The 12,757-nt window shown below is 43.5% G+C and overlaps 1 protein-coding gene across 45 annotated transcripts in view; it reads right to left on the bottom strand.

The window, feature by feature from the left end:
• LOC132383513 (collagen alpha-2(VIII) chain-like) overlaps positions 1–12,757 on the bottom strand; it is a 395,145-nt gene that overhangs the window by 59,504 nt on the left and 322,884 nt on the right. For all 45 annotated transcript variants that reach the window (XM_059954566.1, XM_059954562.1, XM_059954565.1 and 42 more), the window contains one exon: positions 8,304–8,466. In XM_059954566.1, coding sequence (XP_059810549.1) covers positions 8,304–8,466 — 163 coding nt within the window. The remainder of the gene's footprint in view (positions 1–8,303; positions 8,467–12,757) is intronic.

Here is a 12,757-nt window from a genome sequence, read left to right on the forward strand (position 1 = left end):
TGGTTATCTGTATTGATTTATCTGTATTGATTACCTGTATCAGGTATCTGTATTGATTATCTGTATTAGGTATCTGTATCGATTATCTGTGTTAGGTATCTGTTTTGATTATCTGTATTAGGTATTTGTATTGATTATCTGTATTAGATATTTGTATTGATTATCTGTATTAGGTATCTGTTTTAGATATCTGCCAGTGTTGTTCTGCTAATATAGTTCCAGGCAAGAATTCGATCCACTTCTGTTTAGTGGAACTGGGAATACCATTTACCTACATGAAGAGTCAAAGTGGAAATGAGAAGTCTTCCCTTGTACACTGGTAATAGTTACTAACTGATTTACAATCCCATTTATCCTGTCAGTACAGCCTGTCTCATTTTACGGGTGGTTCTGGACTATTTCTTTGTGCTGATGACTGATTCATGAGTGAGTTTTCTGGCACGGTCTTGCTTCTAATTATGGCTCATTTTGCAATTGAATCTCGGTGGAAGTTTCTGTAAAGGTGTATGAGGAATTTGAGCTGGGTCTGCTTTGTATAATGCTTAGGTATCGCCATATGAATGTCATAATCTCTGCCGTACCACGGACAGACGAGCCTGTTTCTGTCTGTTTAATCTGTCTACTGTACATAGCCGGCTGGCGGGGTCCAAAGGAGGTGGAAGGATTGTCACCATTTCTTTGTTTAGTTACGCAGCTTTACCTAGCCTGGAGATTTCTCTAATAGTAAGAAATAATGGTACAACAAATAGGAGCAGGAGGAAGCCAAATGGCCCTGTCGAGCCTCCTCCACCATTCAGTAAGATCACAGCTGTCTGGCTGTGGACTCAGCTGCCTTTTCTGCATAACCCTTATTTCCCTTGCTAAGCAAAAATACCTAACTGACTTTAATATATTTATTTTTGACAAGCTAACCAACAGTGGGGAGCTCTAAGCATTACTGAAGAGCAATCTGCAAGCTGGAGAGAAGTGTTCGGGGAGAGACCAGCAGGGGGCGACGAGGGGGACTATGGGATCCAGGTTGTCTGTTCGCACAGGGAGCAGGTAGAGTTAAGGCCCACCCACAGAAGGCTAGAAACCAGATCCCCACCCAGTCCACGCCTCTCAGAATCAGAATCAGGTTTAACATCGCTGGCACACGCCACCAAATTTGTTGTTTTGTGACTGCAGTACATGGCAATGCATCACAATACAAAACTATAAATTACAATAAGTATATTTTAAAAAATAGATTGATTAACTAGTGCAAGGGGAGAGGGAGAAAAGGATAGTGGGGTAGTGTTCATTTGTTAATTGTCCGTTCAGAAATCGGATGGCAGAGGGGAAGAAGCTGTTCCTCTCTCCAATTGCCCCAACACCTGCACCCAATGCCAATTCGTTGACGTGGAAATACCGCCTGAGGAAGTTTTCAGGGTGCAGGATCCCTGCACAGGAGTCACGCCTATTGACAGAATGACAACACCACCTAGGCATAGTGCTAAGATGAATCCTCTCATCGTGACTGTTTCTGGGGACACACCCCAAGCACTTAGCAAGGTATCAGTGCATTAATCTTAACAGTGCTGTCACCATAGAGAAGGACCCCACTACAACTCAGGCCAGTCCTATCCAACACTTAATTGACTGCAGGAAGTAACGATCACAGGAAGTCTTTCTGTATTGGGAAACGTGTGCAATGCATCGGTTGGATTTAATGGCTGTGGTTCGTGTCCTCAGTATTTACTATTTTTGCAGACCATGCTTATCCAGGCAGAGCGAGCATTGCATAATTGACTGTGTGCAACCTTTCCTCAACGATTAACAGGCCGTTGGCAAATTTTCTCCTCTTAATCCCTGAGAGCTGAGGCCCTTTGTGGGACCCGCGACCCCTGCCCGGTCCCTGGACTTAGTTGAGAGCCACTAATTCAGTGCAGACCAGGAGTGAGAGTGAAACCTTCCTGATGTGTGCAGATCAGCTTATCGTGTCCTTAATCAGCCGTCCTGACAACCACAGTCCTGATGTCATCCTAATTTAATTTATGGCACAACTAAAGTGAAAACATAAACTCCTAATTATGTACACACGACGGTAGCAAGAATTTTACTGCACCCTGTGGGCCCAGGGTCAGAAGAAATTTAACCAATTATTGACCTTTGGACTTCTCAAATCTGTTCAGTTAATCCTCAGCAACTGTTGCTTATTAGCTTGGCCCCAGTGATTATCAGAACAGCACTGGACATTTCAATTCAGTTGTAATGCGACTTGCTCTTTTGCGCCATAATAGTATGGAGAACAAAACAGGTACCAAGGAGAGAAAACAAACTCTGTTCTTATCAACACAGACAAAATGCTAGAGGAACTCAGCAGGTCAGGCAGCATTTAAAGAGAGCAATAAACAGTCGACATTTCAGGCCGAGATCCCTCAGGACTGGAAAGGAAGGGGGAAGATGCCAGAATAAGAAAGTGTCGGGGGGGGGGGAGGTGAAGGAGTACAAGTTGGCAAGTGATAGGTGAAGTCAGGTGAGGGATGAAGTGCGAAGCTGGGAGGTGATTGGTGGAAAAGGTAAAGGCCTGAAGAAGAAGGGATCTGATAGGAGAGGTGTGTGGACCATGGGAGAAAGGGAAGGAGGAGAGGCACCAGAGGAAGGAGATAGGCAGGTGAGGAGAAGAGAAGAGAGAAGAAGGGAGCTAATATGAGGAAAAGGAGTGAAAAGGAAGTGGAGAGAAATTACTGGAAGTTAGAGAAATTGATGTTCATGTTGTCAGGCTGGAAACTTCTCAGATGGAGTATGAGGTTTTGCTCCTCCAACCTAAGAGGGGCCTCATTGTGACAGTAGATGAAGCCGTGGACCAACATAGACACAAGAGATTCTATAGGCACTGGAAATCCAGAGCAACACACACAAAATGCTGGAGGGACTCAGCAAGTCAGGCAGCATCTATGGAAATGAATAATGAGTCAATGTTTCAGGCTGAGACCCTTCTTCAGGACTGGAAAGGAAGGGGAAAGACAGTGGAATCAAAAGATGGTGGAAGGGGAAGGAGGACAAGCTGGTAGGTGGAGCCAGCAGGGTAGGAAAGATAAAGGTCTGGAGAGGAAGGAATCAGATAGGAGGGGAGAGTGGACTATAGGAGAAAGGAAGGGAAGAAGGAGGGGATCCAGCAGGGTCCAACATGTTGGAATGGGAATGGAGAGTGGAATTACAATGGTTGACCGCTGGGAAACCCTGTCTGTAGAAAACTACTCCTTTTAAATTTTGCCTTCTGTCCCTGAAGGTTCCTCATCTTTGCACTTTCTTTTTCTAATCCGTTGCTGTAAAAGATTCAGTTTGGACCTTTGAAGTCCAGGCACGACGTTAGATTCCTGTAACGCTCCTGCATCAAACCTGCCAAGTTGTACTCAATGGGACGTGACCCAGGCTGACGAGACCAGTGTGTTGGTTTCATTTCCCTGAGAAAGGAATCTGTCCGTAGATGACCTAAGCCAGAGACGGCCGAGACTGAACGTCCTGTTGAGGTAGCTGGTCACTGACAAGGAAAGGGAGGGTGAGAAGTCAGCCAAGAATCCCATTCCTTATCACAGTTATGTTACACATGCTGGAACATATGTTTGTTGACATTGGATAAGATCAGAGCCAGACTTGGTGAGGAGTTCCCACAAGACCAATATCCTGTAATAATTCTCAACCAAGACGTACCAAGGGGGGACAGGGAGGTGACAGTAACCTTGGAACTATTCCAGGAACTATCTGGACTTCAGGAAAAGGGAAGTATTAGACTGGGAACAAAAGAAAATCCAGAGTTTGCATTGCCCAGTCCTGAAAGATGATAGAGCACTATTAATCATTTTGCATTTCTGTAATTACTTTGGTTTCCTGTCCACAGATATGCAAATTCCAACTAAACTAAGGAAGGGAGTTTAATGGTGTTAAGTTCATGAATTATTGTTCATTTACAACCGGGCTCTTGAACAGAGGGCAATGAAGAATTATGTATGGAATTGATGAGGTCATGAAATATTTCCTTCATCGACTGACATCATTCAACAATTTGTGTTTTTATAACACATTAGGGTGGCAGGTGGAGATACGTCTCTACCAAAGGAGGTGTGAGGTGCTCCTTCCCTCCCCTACCTGCAGGTTGCCCTTGGGCAAGGTGTAGCACCTGCTTAGCCCCCCTCCATTCAAGGTCAAGCAGATGGTGGATGGTCGTATGAGCAGCCGGTGCATATCACAAGTCCTGGTTATGTGACCACTGACACCAGGCAGACAATCTCTGAAGACTATTGATAACGGCTGGGGTCACCCATCTTGTAAAGACACTGCCCAGAAGAAGACAATGGCAAACCACTTCTGCAGAAAAAATTACCAAGAACAATTGTGGTTAGGAGACCACGATTGACGATATGGCACATAAAAGGACCATAAGACAGAGGAGCAGAATTCAGCCATTTGACCCATCCGCCATTTCATCATGACTGATCCATTTCCCTCTCAGCCCCAATCTCCTGCCTTCTCCCCGTATTCCTTCATGCCTGACCAATCAAGAATTAATCAAGAATCTATCAACCTCTGTCTTAAATATACATAAACACTTGCCCTCCACAGCCACCTGTTGAAATGAATTCCACAGATTCATCACTTCAGCTAAAGAAGTTCCTTAGGATTCTCCTTCACCTTGTCTGTTAGAGCAACATCATGCCTTCTTTTCACCCCCAGTTTCCTTCATAAGTGACCTTCTGCATTTCTTACACTCTTAAATGTACTTCATTTGTTCCTGCCTGCCTATATCTGCTATGCACCTCCTCCTTTTTCTTAACCAGGGCTTCAATATCTCTGGAAAACTTTCTCCATGCAAAAGCCAAAGCAGAAGTCTTTTGTCACTGACATATTTTTCAACACAATATATCGTGGAAATTTTAAACACCATCATCTTAGAATCACAAGGTCCGAAGATTAATCAGTAGTGCTTAGTAGGTGCAGCAAAGTGTTTCATCAAATTTCCATCTTTTCTGTGTTGCAGATATAAGTAAATCATTGTGATAATTCTTGTCGCCAATTTTGTTTTGGAAGTGGATGTGAGCAGGATTGTAGTTCTTATAAATTCGAATTAAAATTGCCATAATACCATAAGATATAGCAGCAGAATTAGGCCATTTGGCCCATTGAGTCTATTCCACCATTTCATTACAACAGATCTAATTTTCCTCTCAGCCCCAATCTCTTGTTTTCTCCCCGTATCCCTTCATGTCCTGACTAATCAAGAATCTATTGACTTCTGCCTTAAATATACATAAAGGCTTGGCCTCCACAGATGCCTTTGGCAAAGAATTCCACTGATTCACCACTCTCTGGCTAAAGAAATTCCTCCTCCATTCTAAAAGGACGCCCCTCTATTCTGAGACTGTGTCCTCTGGTCCTAGACTCTCTCACCATAGGAAACATCCTCTCCACATCCACTCTGTCAGAGCCTTTCAACATAATGGTGATGACAACACATTACTAGTTCAATATACACCTATCCATTTGCATCTAGTGTACCGAGAGTTCATTCTTTGACTGACTGGTGGGTGTGTTAGGGACTCTTTCAAACTGAACCCAACCATGTGATATGGAATGTAATAATTTCTTATTTCAACAGTGTGTGAGCCTTGACAATCTAGCAATGCTTCCGATATAGAAAGCATGAAGCCAACTAGTTTGTGTGATCGTTATGTATGAACAGAAAGGGTTATTTATTGAGGAACAAAATGGACCCTTCAGTATCGCTCATCTCATTTACAGTTCGGTGTAATTCCATATGCAAGTGAACGGAAATGGTGGGCCAGTTCATGCTGAATCCGGCCTGCAGCCTGGACTGGATTTCTTACCCAGGCCATAGGGGTGCGGGGGGTTGATCTCACTGATTTCCCCCGCCAGGTCTGAAGGACAATCTGACAGCTCTACTCAGTACATTGTGTAGGCCCTGACCTCCAATATGGCCCTTATCAAAGACAAGTCTGAAGATCCAGCTGTGTGTTCTGACATTTAGAAACATTTAAAAATATTTGTAATTGATTAAAATAGAACACTATATTATGTAAAAAAAGTTAATCAAAACAGATGGATAATTAAAAAATACATTAAACCAAAGTACTTCCACAAACTTTTCACAAAAAACACTTTTTGTTCCCCATTTCTCCCTCTCAAGCATAATTTTCCAGAAGTCCATTATCCACTTTCACCTCTCGCTCACTCCTTGTATTTCTGAAAATCTTTTGGTATCCTATTTTATATTATTGGCTAGCTTACTGTCATATTTCCTCATTTTTTAGTTGCCATCTGTCGGTTTATGAATGATCCCAATCCTCCAACTTCCCACTAATTTTTGCTATGTTACGTGCCTTCTCTTTGACTTCCCTCGTCAGCCATAGTTTCCTCATCCCCCTTTTAGAATCCCTCTTCTACTTTGAGATGAACTGATCCTGTATCTTCTGAGTTATAGAGTCATCAAAAAGTACAGCACAGGAACAGGCCCTTGGCCCATCTAGTCCATACTGAATTATTTAAACTGCCCACTCCCATCAACCAGTACCAAGCCTGTACCTATCCAAACTTCTCTTAAACATTGAAACTGAGCTTGCACGCACCACTTGCGCTGGAAGCTCATTCCACATGCATGACTCTCTGAATGAAGAAGTTTTCCCTCACGTTCCCCTTAAGCTTTTCATCTTACTCACAGAAACTGCAGCCATTGCTGCTCTACACTTTAAACTCCAATGGCCAGCTTTTCTCTCATTTATTTTTTAATTTAATATGCAGATACAGTGCAGAACAGGCCCTTCCGGCCCTTTGAGCCAAGCCAGCCCAGCAATCCCTGATTTAACCCTAGTCTAATCATGGGACAATTTACAGTGACCGATTAACCTACCAACTGGTACGTCTTTGGACTGTGGGAAGAAACCGGAGCACCCGGAGGAAACCCATGCATCCCATTGGGAGGATGTACCGACTCCTTACAGGTGACTTCAGAAATGAACTCATGACTGTGTGTTGTTGCTGCACTGAATTACTGATACATCTGATTTTATCTTCCTCATTCAAACTGCAGAATTAATTTCTCCTCCTGGTAAAAAAAAATTCCCCTCCCCCTCTCCACTCTGGCCAATTACCTCTTCTCACCTGCCAATCACTTCCCCCTCCTCCTCCCCTTTCTCTGATGGTCCACTCTCCTCTCCTATCAGATTCCTTCCTCTCCAGCCCTTCACCTTTCCCACCAACCTGGATTCACCTATTACCTTCTAATTATCTTCCTTCCCCTCCCCCAACCTTTTTACTCCTTCATTCCAGTTCTGAAGAAGGATCTTGGCCCAAACCTCGGCTGTTTATTCCTCTCCATAGATGCTGCCTGACCTGCATTTTGTATGTGTTGCTTTGGATGTCCAGCATCTGCAAACTTTTTTGTGTTTAAATCATGATCACTGCCTCTTAAGGGTTTCTTTATCTTAAGATCCTTATGACATCGGGTCTCATATCCAGCACAATACAAAACCTTAGAGGCAGTTACGCAGCCTGGGAACACCAGGGATGGGGCCAACAGAGAATATCCGACTCTCCTTCAATTCTCAGTGTGTGTTCACAGATCAGGGACGGATTTCAAGTTCAAGCGGCTGAGGCCAACAAATCTTGAGCTAAGATCAAAACCACTTAAGCGGCACTTGCAATATTGCATTCTCCCTTGAAGATTTTCTGAAATATATTTATTTTCTGCTTTGCTTGTCAAACTTACATGATGAAATACTGTATACACTGTGCTTCCATTCCATCCCAAAGTACTCAGCTCATCAATGCGAAAAATACCAAGAACTGGAGCAGTAAAATATCCATGATGCTCTAGGCCAGGGGTTCCCAACCTTTCTCATGCCATGGAGCCTTACCATTAACCAATGGGTCCGTGGACCCCAGGTTAGGACCCCTGGTTTAAACTTTATACATCAAATCAAAGGTCGTAAATGTTGTCTGTAATACATACAGCAGAGCAAATTAAATAAACACAAAGTACACTGCAGATGCTGTGGTCAAATCAACACATACAAACAAGCTGGATAAACTCAGCAGGTTGGGCAGCATCCGTTGAAATGAGCAGTCAACATTTCGGGCCGAGACTCTTCGTCTGGACTCACAAAGGGACCCTGACGAAGGGTCTCGGCCTGAAACGTTGACTGCTCGTTTCAACGGATGCTGCCCGACCTGCTGAGTTCCTCCAGCGTGTTTAAAGAGCAAATTAAGTGCTTAGACTTTTCTGTCTGAGGTTCAATCTACAAAATCTGCTCTGAATTACATCTTACCTATATACTGCCCCTTGCCTTCTCTGAAGGGAGGTCCTAATGGACCCTTGGTCATCGGGTGCATGTACTTTGAAGAATAGCCTCCACTGGAAACATAGTCGACGATGGTCATCAATAAAAGAACGAAAATATCCATTTGCAGCATTGTCCTTTCCCGTGTGATCTGTGTAAGAGGCGAAAGGAGAACTCTTGTTAAAAAAAGCAAGCAGTGAAGACAGCACATCTTTGTACATAGCCAAAATCCAATCTTATGTTGCAGCTCAGCTGAAAGCAGTTGTATCTAGGTGAAATCGGCTTTGTTCAAAGTATTCCCACTACTTCAGAGCGAGTCTCCGTGCTCACACCCTTAAGAGGGCACAGTTTTTATTTTGTTCTGCAGAGCACCAATTATGAATAGCTGTTCTTTATTTTTCCAGAGGTGGAGGGCTTAACCGGGCTGCTGAAGTACTGGCAGCGGCGGGGAAATCTCTGAGACTGGCTCTGAAATCAAGGTAGAGTTTTGATTGGCATTTCGTGTACGGTGCATGCACAATTTTACGACCTCAGCACAGGCTCTCTGACTGTTGCTGAGCCTCTGTACGTGAGTGCCAATAGCAACAGAGTGCACAACTGCAATCAATCTAAAATCTCAGTTAAACACATTTTTTGCCACTTGCAAATATATATTTAACTTGTCATAATCCCAATTTCGCCTTTTACTTTCCAGTACCTGGCTTTCCCTGAACATGCTTTGTTCAAACAGTGGAATCTCAGCATTAAAAAATCCACGGCCTCCTTTTGTGCCAAGATGAGGCCACACTTAGGGTGGAGGAGCAACACCTTTTATTCCATCTGGTAGCCTCTAACCTGTCGGCATGAATAACAATTTCTCCTTCTGGTAAAAACTTTTCCCTCTTCTTCTATTCCCCACTCGAGCCTCTTACTTCTTTTCACCTACCGATCACTTCCCCTAGGTCCCCTCCTCCTTCCCTTTCTCCTCTGGGCCACTCTCCTGGCAGATTCCTTCCTCTCCAGCTCTTTACCCTTCCCACCCACCTGGCTTCACCTATCGCCTTCCAGCTGGCCTCCTGCCCCCCCCCAACCTCCTCATTCTGGCATTATCGCCCTTCCTTTCCAGTCCTGATGAAGGGGCTCGGCTTGAAACGTCGACTGTTTGATGAGGGTGGAGCGCTGTGGGACAGGTGGCAGAGAAGGTGTGCCAGGGGGTGTGGGGGGTGGCGTGGGTGCAGACACACCCAACCCTGAGACACAAGGCAACGTCATTTGATTCCAAGCAATGGGTTCAATACAGCTCCAACACCAGATACGAGTTTGCTGGCGACACCACTGCTGTGGGCCGTATCAAAGGGGGTGATGAATTGGCATACAGGAGGGAGACTGAAAATTTGGCTGAGTGGTGTCATAACAACAACCTCTCACTCAATGTCAATAAGACCGAGGAACTGATTGTAGACTTCAGGAGAGGGAAACCAGAGGTCCATGAGCCAGTCCTCATCAGAGGATCAGAGGTGGAGAGGGTCAGTTCCCGGGTGTCACTATCTCAGAAGACCTGTCCCGGATATAATTGCAAAGAATGCATGATAGTGCCTCTACTTCCTCAGGAGTCTGCAGATTATTCAGCACGCCATCGAAAACCTTGGCCAACTTCTACAGATATGTGGAGGAAAGTGTGCTGGCTAATAGATAGCTTTACGGCCTGGTGTGCGAACACCAGTGCCTTCGAGCTGTGAATGATGGATTCCTGGAAAAAAAAGCAGAAAATGCCAGAAATACTCAGCAATCCGGGCAGCAGCTGTGGGGAGAAAAGCTGAGTTAAGATTTGAAGTTGATGATCTAACAATATTTCCAGTATGTTGTTTTTATTTATTACAAAGTGTTAATGCAATCTTTGCTATTTTTAGCCACAATTAAAATCTAATAAAGTAATTTAATCAAGTGTACTAATTACTTGTAAATTAAATATCCAACCACATCTTTGTTTAACTATATCCAGTTCTTTGCTATTATTTTAGTTGTAAATTAAATCTCCACTGCACAAGGGGAAGCTGTTTTGAGCTGACATTAAGATGACGAAAGGGCTGTTCTGTCCGTTAATGACTATGTAAACCACAGGGAGGGCTAGAACTGTTTGTATTAATTTCTGCAATATTTGGCCCTTGTGCTCAAACATACTTTTTTTCTAACTTCAGTAACATAAGACACGTTTGAAGCCAAAACATACAAGTTGTGAATTTATCCATTAGACGTGTCTCTCAGCATGCAGAGCCCTAATGACTGCTAAGTTACTTTTGGGAAAAGTGCAAAATTATTTTCTCCTATCTGCTGACAATATTTATGTTATGGCTAGGGCATGTACACTGCATAATTACCAGATGGTGACTGATAATGGAGAAATGATTTTACATTCCTACCACAGAAGCCCAATTAAATCAAATTCACATCAGTCAATCTCAGGCAAGGACTTTTCCAGGATTTGACTTTGAAGGATAGATTCTCTGTTTCTGAGGAAGAATTTAAGCTGTTGAAAGTACATCGGGAGAAATTACGTATAAGGTGTGGAGGGCACAGTGTAATTCCAGAATTTACTCTCTCAGAGTGAGAGCATAGTGAAATTTATTAACTCACACACTTTCCTCTTAAAGCATAGATGTTGAACTTACACTGTGGCTTCCAGACTGCATATATAGGCAATAAGCTCACAATAAAGTGTAAGCACAGTAAAGATTAGAAAGATTGGGCATGGATACGGGCCCTTTGGCCCATCAAGTCTATGCTGACCATCAACTACCATTTACATTAATCCTACATTAATGCCCATTTTTCAGTTGCCCCAGTTCCAGACTCTTCCATTCACCTACACACCAGGGGCAATGTACAGTGGCCAATTAACCTATCAGCATGCACATCTTTGGGAGGTGGGAGGAAACCAGTGCACCGGGAAGAACCTATATAGTCACAGGGAGAACTTGCAGTCCCCACACGGGCAGCACCAGGGCTCAGGATTGAACTCAGGTCACTGGCACCCTGTGGAACTGGCTTTACGAGTTTTACCACTCTGCCATTCAATTTCTTTCTGATACACTTTGATTAATGCATTCAGATAGAATGTTTTTGTAGTACAGTTTAACGTAGCCATTCATTAATTTGAAATAAATAGCTTATTAACTAATTTCTTTTTAGATAGTGCCTCGTGTTGGAGAGTAACTGGTTTCCATTCCAGTTTGTGGGATCTGCGGAGAGTAACTTTCTTCCCGCTCAATTTGTGGGATCTGTGGTAGCTAATGAGACAAACATGAGAAGCAGACTCCTCCGCAGGTGGGCTGACTTATGGTTAAGCCAACCCTTTAAAAGCAGAGAGGAATCAAAATTAATCTCAAACAATGGATTAAGTTTGGTTTAAGTTTGGTTTCCACAGAATTCCTTGCAGATGTCTTTGTATATTTAAGAGAATCTATGGCTAGAATATAACTGTTATTTCTAAAAACTGATTTTGCTGTGAAAAGATGAATGAATGGAAATAATTTGGAAAATGTGCAGCTCAGGTGGTTGATGGTTGGGTTGAATTGTTCTCCCATCTTGACAATCCATTTGCAAAGGTCTTGTCACCTAATAAGGAGACATCATCAGTGTGCTGTTAATTGTCGTGTGTCCCCTGAAAGTTTGGTCTTCGTATACCTATCAATCCACTGATTGGTTGTCATTATGGAACTCAGCTGTGATGTGGTGAGGAAATCACGTCACTGATTGGTTGTCATTATGTAAACCCAGCTGTGATGTGGGAAGAAATCTCGTCGCTGGTTGGTTGCGTGGCAAACTTCATGCATTGTGGAACATTGGATCATAGGTAGGATTGAGGTTTACAGAATTGTTATGCGGAAAACCACACTTCTAGGCATTCTCTGGCATATCACGTGTTTGCTTGCACCACAATTTTCAATGATGCTCGGTCGAATTTGTGCCCCTCTCGATCTTCATGGGTAGAGACCCGGGAGAGTTGGTCATGAGTTGAAAGTACTTTGTAGACAAAGCTTTTGGACTAGACCAATGTGGTCTACAAAATCCAATGTAGGGACATTGGCCAAACTGGGAGAAATCTCTCAAGGATCCATGAACATCAGCTGGCTGAAAATTGCTGGGTAGTGTCCTTAAGACTGTGAGATAAATATTGAGTAAATATCAGGTCTGACCTCTGCTAAAAGACTTCACTTAAAATAATGCTGCAGTCCCTTTGTATTCTTCTGATTTCATGCCAATATGCGCATTTGGGATCACATCTCCAAAGTGGGACTTTCTATTGTGCTCCCTAAGGAATGTTAGTGCAGGGGAATGGAACTTTCCCTTCTCAGCCTCCCAGTGTTAAAAATAGTCTGTGTCCAGATGCAGTGCAGCCCAACACAAAGACTCCCAGCAGCATGCTTCAGACCGACCCCGAGACTCTTCCTTTTCTCAAACTC

The sequence above is a fragment of the Hypanus sabinus genome, chromosome 30 (assembly GCF_030144855.1).
Source record: "Hypanus sabinus isolate sHypSab1 chromosome 30, sHypSab1.hap1, whole genome shotgun sequence".
In the NCBI taxonomy this organism is placed as follows: domain Eukaryota; kingdom Metazoa; phylum Chordata; class Chondrichthyes; order Myliobatiformes; family Dasyatidae; genus Hypanus; species Hypanus sabinus.